The 16970-nt window shown below is 40.7% G+C and overlaps 2 protein-coding genes across 3 annotated transcripts; both read right to left on the bottom strand.

Annotated features, from left to right (window-relative positions):
• Positions 1 to 12: 12 nt before the first annotated feature.
• LOC136429954 (CD9 antigen-like) lies at positions 13 to 8421 on the bottom strand. 2 transcript variants are annotated; one of them, XM_066420137.1, is made up of 8 exons: positions 8288 to 8421; positions 6246 to 6440; positions 5513 to 5587; positions 4288 to 4392; positions 3394 to 3546; positions 2777 to 2860; positions 1851 to 2170; positions 13 to 979 (listed from the first exon to the last, which is right to left on the bottom strand). In XM_066420137.1, exons 1-7 carry the CDS (start codon positions 8342 to 8344, stop codon positions 1856 to 1858), a joined length of 984 nt encoding a protein of 327 aa, XP_066276234.1. In that variant the 5' UTR covers positions 8345 to 8421; the 3' UTR covers positions 13 to 979; positions 1851 to 1855. The 2 variants fall into 2 exon arrangements, with proteins under 2 accessions (XP_066276234.1, XP_066276235.1); XM_066420138.1 differs by lacking the exon at positions 1851 to 2170.
• A 1488-nt stretch (positions 8422 to 9909) lies between these two features.
• LOC136429950 (tetraspanin-2-like) lies at positions 9910 to 16521 on the bottom strand. The gene is made up of 7 exons (XM_066420134.1): positions 16373 to 16521; positions 13121 to 13315; positions 12794 to 12868; positions 12413 to 12517; positions 11832 to 11960; positions 11313 to 11396; positions 9910 to 10654 (listed from the first exon to the last, which is right to left on the bottom strand). The coding sequence occupies exons 1-7, from the start codon at positions 16436 to 16438 to the stop codon at positions 10586 to 10588; spliced, it is 723 nt and encodes a 240-aa protein (XP_066276231.1). The 5' UTR covers positions 16439 to 16521; the 3' UTR covers positions 9910 to 10585.
• Between the last annotated feature and the right edge of the window lie 449 nt (positions 16522 to 16970).

Below are 16970 nucleotides of genomic sequence, written 5' to 3'. Positions count from 1 at the left end.
CAAAACACAGCCTTAAAGAACCTATTTATTATCTAATTCTGCCAGAAACATAGTGAAGGATTTGACTACTAGTGGTGATAATGAGTACTGCAATTGGTAAGAACTGTTACAAGATGTGGCGAACTGAACAGACAATGCTTGTCTTTCTAAAGTTTATATACAAGGCTATGGAAATTACAATGATTCTAAATAGACTTTAATAAAAAAACAGCCGTTTCTCTAAGGTAGGAAATAACAGAAAGCACAATCTTCACGATACAGAATAACCGACTGATGCTATTTCAACCCCTATACTGCATACAGGCGACAACCTCTAAAAACTGCAAACCCGTGGTATACAAACAAACCCCTTGCCAATTACGGCGGCCATCTTTAATTTTCCGGGTCAGCTCGGAGTCATGCACCAAAACGAGGCTGGTGATGATACTTCTACCTACTAGTATCAATTTGTGTTTTATCGTTTCACCCATCTACCATAACCATAGAAATCGAAGAGTGCCAGAAATAGACATAGCTTTATCTATAGGACATCTAGAAATGTGGTTTACAATTCATGACAGGTAATACAAGAAAGGAGGAGAAGCATTACCATTTAGAATCTTTAGTTATACCTCTCTTCTAGAGTGGCTGGATACGCCGTGTTCTGACGCACGCGTTGAAAGAAACAAGCTGTGGGCCAATGCAATACCGGAGTTCAAATGGAAAATGAAACAAAATGCGAAGCAACGCCAGGATATAAAAACTTAAGCAAAAGCACTGACAAACTCAAGAGCAAGAGAACAATAACCATCTCTAAAGCATCCAAGGTTTAAAAGAAACACTAGCCTACTGTTCAAGATGTATTAATGACTACGTTGTCTAAAACTTATACTGATGATGTGGATTTCTCGGCATGTTCCTAAGCAACAGAACTTCACACAACTACAGCTTTCTTCTTCAGTCGGCGGATGAAGATGACACCGGCAACAATTCCAGTAAGCTGGGGAAAAGAAGGTATCAACAATCATGTTTCGTCCAACAATAACAGCAACATTGCCAACAGCATAGACTTCTACGCCAAAACATAACAATTGATATTCTTATGTTGTATAGCAAGAAAATTGGGATTATATGACAATGGTAATGATCGATTTATCAGCAAAATAAGTACTACACAATTGCTTAATTCACAAATCAAAATTGCTCATCTCTCTCTCATTCATAATGTTAACGGTCATGACCTAATACACTGATTCATAAATCATCAGAATCAATGGCACGTTTGTTTGATCACTATTGCATCAGAACAGTTTTGCAGTGACCAGATCATCCTGATTATGGCCGCTGACAAACATGGAATAACGTGGCTGTATTGTTGCAGATATAAACGATGATCATTGACAGGAGTACAATCAAGTAAGATTATCAACAAGTGGTAAAGTATTACTCAGATTACACAATCAGTGCATCATCAAATGTCACATCACAGAATCAACAACACTATCATCATGATCAACACACATGGATGAGTGTTCATGATGAAAATGATTCTTAAAAATTCGATCATCATTGTTGCTTGATGGATCTGCCTGGATCTGTTGGTTATTTGAAAACAGAAATCTCAGTGCAGAGCACGCAAAGGATGAAGCCACACAACAGCAGATAAGACGACAGTGCCGTTATTTAAAAAGAAGAACTGGTCTACAAATGGGAGCATCAACAAGTCCACGGCATCTGAGATGACACCACACAGGGACAGCGCAGGGGACTAAGGCAAAGCTTGTTCTAGAGCTAAGCAGGCGAAAGCTAAGGTTTCTAGCAAAAAGGGTTGGCAAGAGATGCAGAAGGACACTCTTGAACTCGACGCGCACCGGTGTCATGCTTCGTTCTCCTTCGCCTCGGCAGTTTCCGCCGGTGGCGACAAGGGCTCGGTCTCTTCCGCCGGTACAGATGGCTCGGTCTCTTTCGGCGTCACCGCCGCCTCGACCTCAGGCTCTTTCGGCGGGGGTTGGTCTTTTTCTTTTTCCTTCACCAACGATTCCCCCTCGTCCTTGGGTGTAGTAACGGACTGAAGGGGAACGTCTTTCTTTGCTTTCTTGATTTTTATTGGGGACTTGAGGCGTGACAGGAACTGATCATCACCATTGCCGTACTGTAGGCTCAGCTTGACTCCACAATAGATGCCCAGACACTACAAGACATTATAAGGAACATCATGCATATGTAGAGAGTGTAGGGGGGGGGGGTCCAACTCTTTTATGACTAACTAACTAACTGGCTTGATATTCCTTTAAGACCAAAGAGTTGAGTTGATGAAAACCTTGCTATCGATAACAAGTGTTAACTATTTCTTGAAAATTAGAACACCACGTGTATAGAATTGACAATTACTGACCCAAGTCAGTAAAAACTTGGTAGAGCCTTCTTTGCAAAATATCTCAAGTCACAATTATGTTGATGAAAACTCTTCGACCCTTTGACATATGGGGCTCTCATTTTTAACATGAATTCAATACTGCTGGATATTCCTTGAAAATGAAAACACCATATGTATAGGGTTGACAATTACAGCCCCCAGTGAGTTAAAAATGCCGGATAGAACATTCTTTGCAAAACAGCCCAAGTCACAATTTTGTTGACGATATACTCTTCGATTCAAAAGAAAACGCGGTCTCACCTTACAGATCCAAATACAAGTATACTAGAAGCTCTCATCAGATTCAATACAATGGACTAGAAAAAAAGATGATGAAGCTGCAGTTAATATACAAGAGATTACAATGGAATGTCAACAAACCTGCACGAGGCAAACGGCCAGTCCGACAATCCCGATGACGATGATGTGATTCTTCAGCCAGAGGGAGATGTTGTCCCAGCACGACTAAGGGCAGAGGTTGCATACATTTCAGATTTTCTCATTAGCAATAAAGATAGCAATACTAACATATATTCAATGCACATTTGGCATTGCTGTCCTTCTTCATGTTCTTCTCTTCCCTCTATTTTATTCACTTCTTGCTCTCCATGACTTCACAACTAGCTCCCTATCAGTGTTAGATGTTAGAGTGTCAATGAATGTCAGTTTCCTACAAATCAAAAACTATGTCCCGTGGGTTTTCAGAGCTTAAATAGAAAGAGATGATATTGTTATTTTTGGCCTGTGGCAGTTTCTTAGGATCCTATTCAGACGGTGATCGCGCTGCGCTCTCGCTGCGACCTGAAATAGATTTGTGTAACCCTTCATTTACAAAATGTAAAAGTATGACTGAAAAGATAACAAACACACAAAGCGTAAAAAGATCCGTTTCTTATCTATGACATTCGTTGGGCGCTCTGTTAAAGTTTAGGTCACAGTGAGTGCACAGCGAGAGCGCTGTTCTAATGGAATGGGGGTATTACTATAAGAAGACTTACCCTGTAGACGCTGAGGTTTCGGTCATGCCTGTCCTCCTGGCACTTCTCGTTCCAGTCGTACGCGTTGACGGAGCGGTCGATGGGGCACGGGCAGCTGTCCACCTCCTGCCAGTTCTCCCAGTCAAAAGGCGTGTTCAGGCCGCAGCAGTCCATCTAGGAAAACAGTGTATGATTCAAACAAACATTCCAACCCAAAGATTTCCTCTTTTATTCGACCATCCAGGTCTTATTTAACTGTGGGGTCGTGTGGCGTAACGGCAGGGTGTTCGACTTTCATCACTCCAGGTGTAAAAATGGGTATATTGTTCTCTGTACGTTCTCTCACTGTTGAAATAAGTTATGAAATCTTTAGTACCGTGACACGTCGTCCTTGTCTGTCCAAACGCGAAATAATTAAACAGAATAACCAAACTGTACGTGCATTTTGCAGTACACATACATCAATACATGGAGTTGTCTGAATCCGCGCATAAGTAACGCTTTAAACTGTACTGAAAAACATCAAAGGGTAGATTACATGACACCTCCTTGAAGTTCTCCTTCATTCTTTAGGTAATATATAAAGCTGCGGAAGACTGAGGAATCGTTTATAAGGAGTGATCACCCCCTCCCCCCGCAGCTTTAAGCATATTATAATAAGCCCATTCATAATTCCGACTACGCATGTACAGTGTCAAAGGTAAAGGCCCCTGAATCGTACACAAAACCCGTCTGTGTATTGTTTTGCAAATCTAGACCACTTGGATTCGAGAACTGTTTACAAGCCAGGGGCCTTCACCTTACGAATTGCGAATGGGCTTATTGGGGCCATATGTGCGTGTTGGCCTATATATGGCAACTTTAACATCAAGTTCAAGGTTATAAAAATTCGACGTAAATGTTTAAGAAGCTCACCCTTCTCTGAAAGTACACCACGGCGTCTTGGAAGGTGTCCGGGAAGTCGTCAATGTACCGTCCGTCAAAGGTCCGGCTGAAGGAGTCCCGGATCCAACGGTCAAGCTGCAGAGTTCACAGTAATAACAGGACATGTGGGTTGGTGTTAGACAGAGTGGCAAAAGACTAATCTCCAAGCAGATATATCAGTGGCAAGGCAGTATCAAAAGGGTCAACCAGTATATCAAAAGCCATCGGCGATACTGGTCGGCCCTTTTGACACTGCCGTGCCACCGAAAGATCTGCGTGGACATAAGCATAAGATTGGTACAACCTTTGTTTCATCCAATGATAAAACAAATGCATGGTTTAACATGATGAAGATCAGGAAGGTCTAGCTATATCAAGAAACAATAAATGACGTGTATGAAACCTCAACATTAATGAGTATATCATATGCTTGGCTAAAGATCAACACTGACCGTTAATATTATACCGCCCACCCCACCAACTTGAATACGTCTCAACAAAACCTCACAAAAATGTACAATAACAAATAATTTATTTCACGTCAACGGTCTAAAATAAGTCTCTGGATCATTTCAGCTGTTTTCGAGCAGAACTACGCATGCACACTTTAGTGTGTGTGCTGCAGGTCCTACCGAGAGTTGTTATTGCACCGTCTACCAGGTACGATGTGTACTGCACAACACAACGACCTCAACTGAGTGCGATAGGGAGTTTATTCCCTGTCTATCTGCCCGCTATTCCAAGTAGGACTCTAGATCTAGACATCTACGACTAGTTTTTTTATGTTCACTTTTTGCGAAAACATTTGGAACTTTTGTTCAGTAACTTGTTAGTTAGGAAATATGCAATCAATTTTCTTTCACTTCTGTAAAATATGATATATCATTCGATTGCAGTGTTTCTTTAGTTAGTCTGTTGGTTTTCCTTATTTATCTATCTACAATGATTAGTTGCTTTTTCAGTTAGACCTTATTTGCTTATGTATACATGTTGAATGATCAGCTATCATCAAATAGTCAATGGCAATTAAAGGTAAACCCTCCAAAAACCTGGAAGCTTTCAGATTACCCCTGTATGTTGTCCTTACCGTTTGCAGCAGATTGTGCTTGTGTTTTTTTTTTTAAATGTGCAAATAAACAATAAACAAGACTTAAAGCCAAAGCACGTGTTAGGTAATTCTTTACCCTGTTCCAAGATTGTCTAAGTGTCTACTTACCAGGCCCCTGTACACGAATCCCAGGATGCCTGCTATCACCTCCAAGAGGAACATCAAGGCGAGGAGACCGACGTACTGTCAACAGGAAAGAAAACTATCATCGTGTTGTTCTTTAAAACTGTCGTTTATAACTTGCGAAGCTCAACATTCAATTCAATTGTTATGAATTATCATTCTTTTAAAGTTTACGTTTGGTACGTCAAAGTATAGCAAAAAATATATGTATGCAAGTCATGTGCCAATACTTTACAAGGCATTTATTGCTGAACATAATAGCTTCTGATACACTACAAAGATGCATTGTGATTAACACCAAACAAGGAATCTCTCAAAGTCGCAAAGAAGTTGTTGGGTAGGTTATCTTAAGCAAAAACCTACCAATCAATTAAGCAATCAATCAATCAATCAATCAATCAATCAATCAACCAACCAATCAATCAATCGATACCAATCAAGCTACCAACCAACTTACAAACCAATTAATCAGTCAGCCAACCAATCAAACAAACAAACAAACAAACAAACAAACAAACAGTTATTCGAGCCCTTAACCATGAAAGATACACACAGTAAAACTGGTCTGGGCGTGGGCTTAAATAAAGTTCTTTAGAAAAGGGAACTATGCGGCTGCAGCCTCTTTCCTGATGTGGCGTGTGTGTGTACGGTTGACTTCAGGTTGCCCACTACTATTTGTGAAGAAACAAACAAACAAACAGTCATTAAATCTACTCACAGCCTTGAGGAGTGTAGAGTTCTCTCTCATGGCACCGCAGCAGCCCAGGAAGCCGATGGCAATGGTGACGACCCCGGCGATGATGATGATGTAGACAGCCGAGTAGAACCACCCCAGCTCCAACGTCACCACCGGGGCGAGGCCCGGGTCCACCCGCAGCCAGATGCCGATAGCGAGCAGGGCCAACCCGCCAACCTGAAGACGAAAGTTTGCTTAGAACTCAATATTTAAGTCTTCTTTGCAGGGCTGCGCTGGCGCTTATTTTGGGGGGAGCGTTGGAGAAATCGCGTATAGAGGTGCAGTACAGAAGGCATCCAAATGAGGCTAAATACGTCTTGGAGTACTGATAAAGATCAGGATATCAGTTTGAATGTCATGCGATTGGACGTCGTTATACTTTTACGGCCGTAATAGAAATTTGGACCAAGTTTTGAAAAGACCGCGTAAGTCGCAGTTGTGCTGAAAGGATGGACAGTGCAATGTAGATGTTGCCTGTACGTGACGTTGCTTTATAACGATTTGAAGATAAATGTCTGGTTTTTCTGACACTCTGATTACTACAAAGCTATGCGATGTTTTCCGACCCTTTGTAGACTTTAAAAAGGCGTTTGATCAACAAAAGTGGCTTATCGAGATAATTGAAACATACCGCACATTGAAATTTTAAGCTATTCTATTCACGAAAAAGATTATGGACTTGTAAAGGTTATGTTTCTGAACTTTTTTTGCAGCCTTTTTACTAACCACGTAAGTGTGTTGAATTAGCAGCTCTTACACGACGCCTGTTTACGTTCGTAATCTACCGTTCGGTTATAACCTTTGACCCGTCTGCCTTTTATGACCTTTCAGTAACGGTACGCGCCAACAATCAAACATTTATGGCCTGCATTTGGACCCCTCACAATGTCATAAATATTTCGTAAACAATACTTTTTAGAATATATGATAGGACCACATGTCTTCAAATGCTGTGTGATTAAACAAATATCTACGGTAACTCATTTGTTTCACGTATTCAAAAATACGGTTTGATCCAAATCAAGAAACCTTGTTTACCGCCTGCTACTTTGAAGAGTATCATAAAATGTTGCAGGCAGTACCGGTTAATTTTGCACGTCGTGATTATACATGACACGCCTTGAGTTATATGGTACAATTTGTTGGTCCTTGTGGAAGGCGTCTAGTCGCCTATTTATTTGCCTTTGGTATTAACTAACGGACAAAGGAAGACAAATCATGTCCTGTACCAAACACTGCGAGTGCAAAAAGGGTAGAAAAGTGTTGAAACAAGTATTCATTATTCTGGTTGGTCAGACGAGAAGACTTTTGTCAATTTTCATCAACTTTCCATAGAACATATTTTCACTGTTCTGTTCCATTTTCATAAACTTTAACATCTCTCAGAAACAGATACAGCATGGACAAATCATTGTACAGAAGTTAGCTTGTTTGGGGGTTAATATATTTCTGTTTACAATGTTATCTACTTGAAAACGTTTGCCCTAAAGATTATTTCAAATGTACCAATCCGCAGCCTTCGTGCATTCTCTGTAACCCGATATACTAATTGATCATAATATCACAAATCAAGTATCTTTGCAGGCTAAGTATATAATTGATGGAGTTTCAAAGGACAGAACATGGGAAGTCAAGCTACCTTAGCCATGCATGCAATCAATGTTGCAAGATAAAACGCCCCCCTCCCCATCATTACCTTGCGTAATATTCAAACTACGGCTCAAACGATCATTTTCATCGTCTAGCTTCCCAACATAGAACATCTGCATTATGTTAGGAAGCAGCGCAAAGTTTTATAAACACAAGAAGAGCAATCTAAGAACCAGAATAGATTGTCAAAAACTTCGTTTAGATGAGGTTATCGACACAGCAAAAGCATGCTATCATTATTTGCTCAAGGCCTCCACGGCTGCATGGATGCACACACTTACACTTACAGTTAGCTGTCCTTGCTATTGAGTAAAGAATCTACCGCAGACAACACTTAAGACACACACAGAGAATCGGACGTGTCTTGTACTTACCCAGCAGAAGAAGTTGAACGCGAACAAGAAATACCTGATCATATTGCTGGCCGCCATCTTGTTTCAAACGACTTTTTTTTTCTTTGCAGGTGAGAAAATGGCGGGACGCTAACGGCCGAACGAGTTAAAGTTTAACCAACTTCGCTGTGACATCACCTTTTCTGTCAACACGGTTGACAAACAAGAGATGTTGGGCGAGGTCACGTGAGCACTTCTAGAACCTTTGCTGTACCAGACTGTAACAGGAGCAGGTTGTAAACGGATGAAAGAAAACAATGACCACCGGCAAACACACATCTGACTAATTCATCCGGCAAATAAAACTACAATGGTGATCGCGCGTGATGTCTTTTAGGTTCTACATCATTATATAACTAACTACGGTATGAGTAATGACGAGAAATGCTTTCAGAGTCTGCATGATGACCATGTGGCTGTTTTAGAATAAAATAAATTAGTTACTCATTGATTCATTTAATTAATAGTTCCATTTTCACCATACATTTGCAAGTGACAATTCATCGCCTTCTGTATCATGGCAAGGTAATTTTTGTCGGTCATTCTGGTGAAATGGACTTATCTCCCAACTCCAAACTGTAATAAAAATCGGTAGCTGGTGCATTTTTGTGGGGGCTATGTAATAAACTTTAGCCATTGCAGCAACAAGTTTTTGTACGAGACAGTTTGCCATGCAGCTGCGCCTCCTGGCGACTTAAGCGGGCATATTCACGTCCGTTAACAGTTTCATCAGTTTGGAAAGTCACTGTATAACAAAGTTCTTCATGCACAACCAAATGTTTTTACCTATTAAGTCGGCGTTTTGGTGACTGTTGTGATTGATAGTATATTTTATATAAGTAACTTTAACATACACACACACACACACACACACAGACACACACAGGCACACATGCACATGTATACAGAGTTATAACGTATACATACACACACACACGCGCACACACAAACACACACACATACCACCTACACACACAGGCATATATTTTTTTCTAATGAAAATTGAAGATGAATTTCACTTTGTCATAGAATGCTCTAGATATGATGTTTAACGTAATACGTTATTCACATTTCTCAAAACAAGTGCAAGTTTTAAGAGTCTCGATGCCACAGACTGTTTTTAGTACATATTTAAATGCAACAATCCCCACATTGCCAAAATAGGTAAATATCTTAACGACTGCTTTATCATTAGAAAAAATACCGAAACTAATGATTAACCCCATTTGATTATAACACTATATCAAGAATGTATGCTAGCCCTTATTGTATTGTATTAGCGATTAGGATGTTAAGTTTTATTCTATACTTCTACTTTCATTGTATTACTAGTATGTTTAAGAATTCTTGCCATACTTCGAACCATTTACAATTTCCGTGCAATAAAGTTCTTCTTTACAAATGCAGAGTTGTAAATCTCGCACATGTACACACACACACGGGCATACAATATATAGATACAGAGTTATAACGCATGCACATATGCACACACACACACACACTGACGCGCACGCACACACGCGCACACACACACACACACACACACACACACACACACGCACGCGCGCGCGCGCGCGCGAAAACAAACTCAAAAGCGCCCAAAGGAAGTCATTCAGTATTGCTTTTTTTTAAATCAATTTGCCTGAGATGTAACATTTTTCGATACATGACAAGACGAAGAAGTGGTCATAACATCATGCTTCCATACATTAGTTTCAGGTCTAACATAATAACAAATATTCAAAAACTAAAATGTTACAGAAACTGGAGAAACCTAAGGATAACATAATATTATAACTTTATTACTTGTACGTATACCCCAGCCTCATGTTCCCTGATACTGACTTATTGTCCGACAAGACACATTTGATTTTTTGTTACAAAATGGAAAACAAATAGACAAAAACGAAAAAAAGTCACCAGTATACTAAATCTGATATGAACATACGTGTATATGTCTAAGAAGGAAATGGCATCATTTCCAGAGCTAAAAACAAATCATTACATGAGGTTATGTTTTTACATTTATTGAATGGAGTAAAACACACGATAAAAAACAAAAAGATATTAACATTAACAATATGCAGGTGTCATTCTACTAGCCATTGCGCTTATGCTACATGTATAATACGACTTTCCTACGATACACATGAACTTTGATGCTAACATTTCCATTCATGCATAACTTTATTGCTGTTTCAAATTTCCAAGAACTTTGTCATAAACCATACATGTTTCCCTCCGTTAGAAGGCAAGATCAGTGGTGGAACACGTGTGACGTTATGCGATGCCGCTGGTTTCCTTGTCTGCCTGTCGCAATAGGACGCAGGCAAAGATGATCCCAAAGACCTGTGATATGAAGGAAATATATTTTTAGTCGACTGTTTCACTTAAAAAACAATGTTAGGAACATTTGTGAACAGCTTTTATCATTCAAGTGTTTACTAACATTACAGTTGATCATTTAGATCTAATAACATCGGAATATAAAATTTGGTTTTGTATGTATAAGATATTTGTGTTCTTGAATATGGGTCTGTTACACGTTGTTCTACATTGTATATTTATGTTCTTTATAACAGCAGACTTCGTAGTCCCTTCTTTCCCTATTGAGTGAGTTAATCCCCAATATCAATCTTAGTAAGCTTGTCTCAATTATAATATTTCAGACTTTGGGAGAAGAGATGCTATTCTAGTCTTGAGTGTTAGTTTAGTGCCCAGAATTAGTATCTTAGCCTTTTAATGAACAAACTCGTTTAAAGAAAATAGGACATCATCAGTCATCACCATCAAAGTCTGTATTAATGCGCTTTGTCTTAAGGTGTAACCTTGCTGTTATTATATCATAATCATAGACTGAGAATTGATTATACGATAATAATGATAACTTTCTCACCACAGGGGGATAAACGAATAGGTGACCATACATGTTGTAATGAATATGAGAGAAAATGATAATAGTAATAACGTAATAATAAATTATAACTCTGATCATCGATCTTCTCACCTCTATAGCAGCGACTGCCAACGCCACGGCTCCTACAATGATGATGTTCTGCTCCAGATACAACTTCAGCTCGTCCACACATGACTGAAACACATTTATTGTAGTAGTTATTACACATGGGAACTCGCGTTCAAAAGCATTCAATTAGTATCTTGTCCAAAAATGCCATAGCAGTGTGTGAAGTACTCAGAGTGTCAAGACAGCCATTTGTTTCTAGAAGATGCCACCTTAAATTCGCAGTGAACAGTATTCTCTTGTTTGGGGGTACCATACGGTGAGTGACACACGTGAATGATACACATGAACTGTATTTTCCTATACTCTCTTCGTCACAGCATTTACTGTGCTAAGCTATCTGATGTCTTTTTCAAAGATGTTCGAAGAGTTTTTGACCAATAAGACATCGCAATGCTTATACTTCAGTCCCTCAGACATTCATCCGAACGATGTGGTCATATGTTTAAGTGTCTGAACTAGAATCTAAAGAAAACTCAAGATGAATAATTAAGAAATCCTTACAATCCTGTAGTCGGTGCCGCTGACTACTTCGCACTTGTTGGTGCCCACATCAGCCGTGGGGCATGGGCAGACGGCTTGTGCGCTGGGGTCGCCCCAGTTGGTGGGAGACGTCAGACCGCAGCACGTGAACTACGTACAGGGACAAAGAGAATAGATAATGTAATTTCCTTCAGGTATTATTATCATCTTAGCAATGAAAGAAGTGCGGTATAACTGAAAAATTACACACAGACACCATAAACAGACACACACACACACACACACGCACGCACACACACACGAGCGCACATGTACACAGGAACGCACACACACACGCACAAACACACACACACACACAAACACGAGCGCACATGTACACAGGAACGCACACACACACACACACACACAAACAAACACAAACACACACAAACACACACACACGAGCGCACATGTACACAGGAACGCACACACACATACACGCAAACGCACAGACACACACTAAACACACACAAGGACGCATTAAACTGCATCATGAGAAAGTTTCAATACTTCAGCTAAACTGGACTTGCAGGTACATACTACATGTTGAGGTTCGTCCTTACCTGTGTCTGGAGAGTAACAATAGCGTTCCTTGTGTCCTCCGACAGGGACTCAATATCTTGTCCGCCAAGAACTCCTGTGAATGCCTCATCGACCCACGTGTTCAGCTGCAAACCAGGTGATAGGTTGGTTACAACGTCGTTACATCATGTGTATTGATCTCGACTATGTCAATAACAGACTAGTATCAATTGCAGTCTTACATGAAATAATTCATGCAGTTTTGAGTCAGCTGCCGGCGCTTTGTCACATTAAGACATCCAAAGACGCAGGAAGTACACGACATAGATCTCTTGTCTAATAAAGTAGCCATTTGTAGCGATTACAGTATGGCATAAAAACAAAACAAGCTGTCGAAAGTATTGAGATGTACATATACTCACATTATTCCTGTAGACGAAGGCTACAACACCGCCAGCAATTTCAGCGATGAAAACAAGTCCGAGGCAAATGGTGTACTGAAAGAACAAAACAAAAGACTGCTGTCAGAAATTAGGCTCTAGTAGTGACATGTAGAACATTTAGTTCCCGATTTTGTTGGTTGAGTAGTGATAAGATTGATCAAGGGGTTTAACCTCCTTGGTTTGATGAAATTGTACTTTAATCATCAAAAATCCTACAATTCCACCCCCATCATGACGCCATGAACGCAGTGACCAATCACCTACAACCCCACCATGACGTCATTAAACCAGTGACCAATGACCTACCGTTGTCAGCATGCACTTGTTCTCCTTCATGGCGCCGCAGCAGCCCAGGAAGCCCATGATCATGGTGAAGCCCCCCACCCCCATCATGACGTAAGTGGCATTGTAGAACCAGGGCAGGTCCAGAGACACGATCGTCGCGATGTCATTGTCCAGCCGCAGCCAGATACCGAACGCCAGCAGACCAATACCGGCGAGCTGTAATAAGAGTTTTAGATCAGAACGAGGCCTTCATAAGCTCGTTTGGACAAAAAGGAAAGTGGTACGAAATCAGTTATAGATAATAACAATTAAACGCAATCAACAAAACCTATATAGAACCTCCTTGCTGTGACCTATATAAATCGAATTTGTGTAATCCTTGATTTCAAAATTAGAATATCATGCAAAAAGGAAAGGTATGACCGAAAAAGCAACAAAAACACAAAGTGTAGAATGATTCATTCTCTATCTACATGTAATATGAAATTCGTTGTGCGCTCAGTAAAATTTAGGTCGCAGAGAGCGCGAGGCGAGAGCGCCGTCCCGGTGAAATGGGGGAATAAAGCATATTTTTGATTATGTCAACTTAAGCTGAGCTTTTTGACGTACATGTTCGACTCGTAGTTGGTTTATGTGATCTTATAACTTTTGTCCATTCAAACGTTTCTTGCCCATCCCACAACCACACATTGTGCACTAATGCCTCTCTTGGGCGAGGTCAACCGAACGAGATTACTGACGAAATCTCGCGTGACCATGTCAACAAGGTGACCATCGTTTGGTTCTGTCTTCTTTCATCCCTCCTTCTTTCTCTGTCCCCAAGTTTTGTTAGCTCCCCTTTGCGTGCTGTAGCTCGTCTGCGTTAAGGTTCTATGTCTAACTATTCATTGTTATTCCTTCATGCATGCCCAGTTCGCGTGGGATCGACAAATACGCTGAGGGAGGGCCGTAGCAAACACGGTCTCTCAGTATATTTACACCAGTGGGCTTTTCCATTGATGTGCTGTTCCCTTTTTCTTAAAACATTTCTTCCGGTTTTTTTTCCAACTGAGAGAAGACTTGTACTGATCTACAGCATTTGCCCATACATTCCGACTGCATTCCTGTGCAATGATAAGCATACAGCTTAAAAACATAAACATTAATTAATTGAATTCACCCGCCCTCTTATTGACAAGAGTACACGAACCACCTACTTCGGCTACCGCCCATATTTGCATAAAGGGTGTTCTGTGTTTGATCTAGGTCACTAATCAAGTTTAATTAACATTCATTTGCCCATCTCATAACTAGTAAAGAAAGTCTGGTATTCAATATCGAGGAATAAAAAGGTATCTAATATCATTTGAATAAAATTCAATTTGCATGGGAGGGACTGAAATATTGACAGATTTACACACAAGTTTTCGTAGTCGACTTGGGGCTGTGAGTGGACTTTTCCTATACCAGAAACGGCTAGAGTGGCCTTGTACAGCCCTTAGTCGACTCGCCGATGGTTGCTTTTCTTTCAGCTAAGAGTGATAATACGAGTTTGAGCAACGTCTGGATAATATTAAGAGTATTTATACCGCATTACGTTAAAGTGAGCATTTGCTGCGAGTAAAAGAATCATCATTACGTAAGCATGCAACATTGTAAGTAGAAGTACTCAGTGTAAGGGTAGTGGGGTCGTGTGGCGTAACGGCAGGGTGCTCGGCCCAGAACCCAGCGGTCCCGGGTTCGAATCCCCTGACGCCGATGTTGTACCCTTGAGAAAGGTGCTTAACACGACCTTCCTCACTCCACCCAGGTGTAAACATTGGCAAATTGTTCTCTGTACATGGCACTGTTAAAATAAGTTATGGAAAGCTTGAGTGCAGTGCCACGTCGTCCTTGTCTATCCAAAAGCAAAGTAAAATGAAATTAGAATTAAAAAAAAAAGGTTTATCATTCAGTTATCCTTGTGGCCAGCATGTTCCCACAACCCTAACCCCTGACCCGAGATCCCCTATTACCTCCATCAACAACACCTGTTACACAAACAGCGAGATAATACCGCACAAGATGTCACCACTCAGGCGGACATGATTTGATAAGACCCCAGAACAATACAAAAGGGTGTAAGGATGTACGCCTATGAAAACAACTGTAGTCCCAGCACAGCAAAGACTTAATAGTTATGTAATTGTCTCTGATAGAATCGTTTTGAAATCTAACACCATAACATTGTATAACATATGAGGGGGGTACTAGGTTCTGTCTTCATTCTATTTAACGTTATCTACTCTTAGCTCGTTGATGTAGCTCCCTTGCTTTTTAGCCACTTATGCTGGTGTCTTAATTATGATAATGATAAGCCCCTATCTCACTGGACCCGCGGCACGTTGACAATTTCGCTGCGACCGACCGATTTCACAGAGCGCTCAGCGAATTTCATCGATGAAACAAAAAAATTCTTCTTAACGGTTTGTGTGTTTGGTTGTCTTTTAGTCATACTTGTACGTTTTGCATAGTATTCTCATTATGAAGTCAAAGGTAACACAAATCCAACTTAGGCCGCAGCGACGCCGCCAACGTGCCGCGGGTCCAGGGAGATAGGGGCTTTACGCACATACATCTGTATGCCGTACAAATATCAATGGAACTTTCAGAAGGGTGTAACACAGGTGGATTCATATAACTGAATGAGCCAGGCTCGCCACTAGCCCATTGCATTCTTTATTTGCCTTGCCCATTCATGCTCAGCATACCGTGCTGAACAGGTCGAGAAGGGTAAAAGGCTTTCCTTTTCCTGAAACAGGTCGACAGCTTGGACATTTTCAGAGTCCGCTTTGTTCATGGTTTGCTTTAGATAATTGGTGTTTAAACAACTCGACTACATTTCTGAACGTGTTTACTCTTCTGTACATGGAATTCGAAAAAAGGAAAATCATTCTAGTCTACATCGGTCCGTTCCCAGAACGATTAGCGGTTGCTAAAGGTTCTAAGAGTTACAGTTCTAAAGAAATGTTACGGTGTTGTTGTTCAAAAGACGCTAGAGGACGGCAGAACTACGGTAGAGTGTTATATGTACATATGGAGAGTGGATGGATATGGTGTTTACATTCATTGATACGTAATCGTTTAACTCGTGCCTACCCCTACAAATGAACCCGGTTTGCTAAACAATCATATTTCCAATCATGTAATCATTATCATAGAAAATACAATGCTTATCGTATCTGACTAACCAGTCTCTACGTCTGCCACACACAACGTACTATGATCCCTACAAATGTAAAATCTGCAACTTACCCAAAATATGAGGTTGAAGACAAACAGCATAAACTTCGAGCACTTCCCACAGCAACCGTCCGCCATCTTGAATCAAACGACTTTTATGACCAGTTTTTACTTGAAAGTCCTATGGATATATTACGGTAAGGATAATCGAACTGTAGGTGTGCCCCGTTGGTAAGACAGCTGTGAAAGTAAGGTGTAAGTCCAAATACCAGCCCACGCCCACGTATTGATCACGTGGGCGTTGCCTAGCAACGTAGGCGGGACGTAACCCGGTTGTGTGTGAGTGCTGGGTGTGGTTCACAAAGGATTGGCTTGAGTAATCTCTGCTGAGGGTCATGACGTCATTATTCAAATAGACCTATCTATGCCGGGTTTTGTGGCATTAGGAAGGGACCGTTGCATACTATTGTGTCAGAGTGCAGGCGGATGACGACGTTAAATTGACCATCGCATGGGGGTCATTTTTGACGTATCTCGAATGTAATCTACTGTAAAGAAGCATTTCTTTTCGGAGAACCATAATCCAGCTTATGATACAGTTTCAGAAATCCGAGAAGACAGCTAAACAAAATACATCTGAACGGTAAAATACAGCATGAAATCATACCTC

The sequence above is a fragment of the Branchiostoma lanceolatum genome, chromosome 3 (assembly GCF_035083965.1).
Source record: "Branchiostoma lanceolatum isolate klBraLanc5 chromosome 3, klBraLanc5.hap2, whole genome shotgun sequence".
NCBI lineage: Eukaryota > Metazoa > Chordata > Leptocardii > Amphioxiformes > Branchiostomatidae > Branchiostoma > Branchiostoma lanceolatum.
The sequence above is the reverse complement of the archived record's forward strand: the minus strand, read 5'-3'. Positions and strand labels throughout refer to the sequence as shown.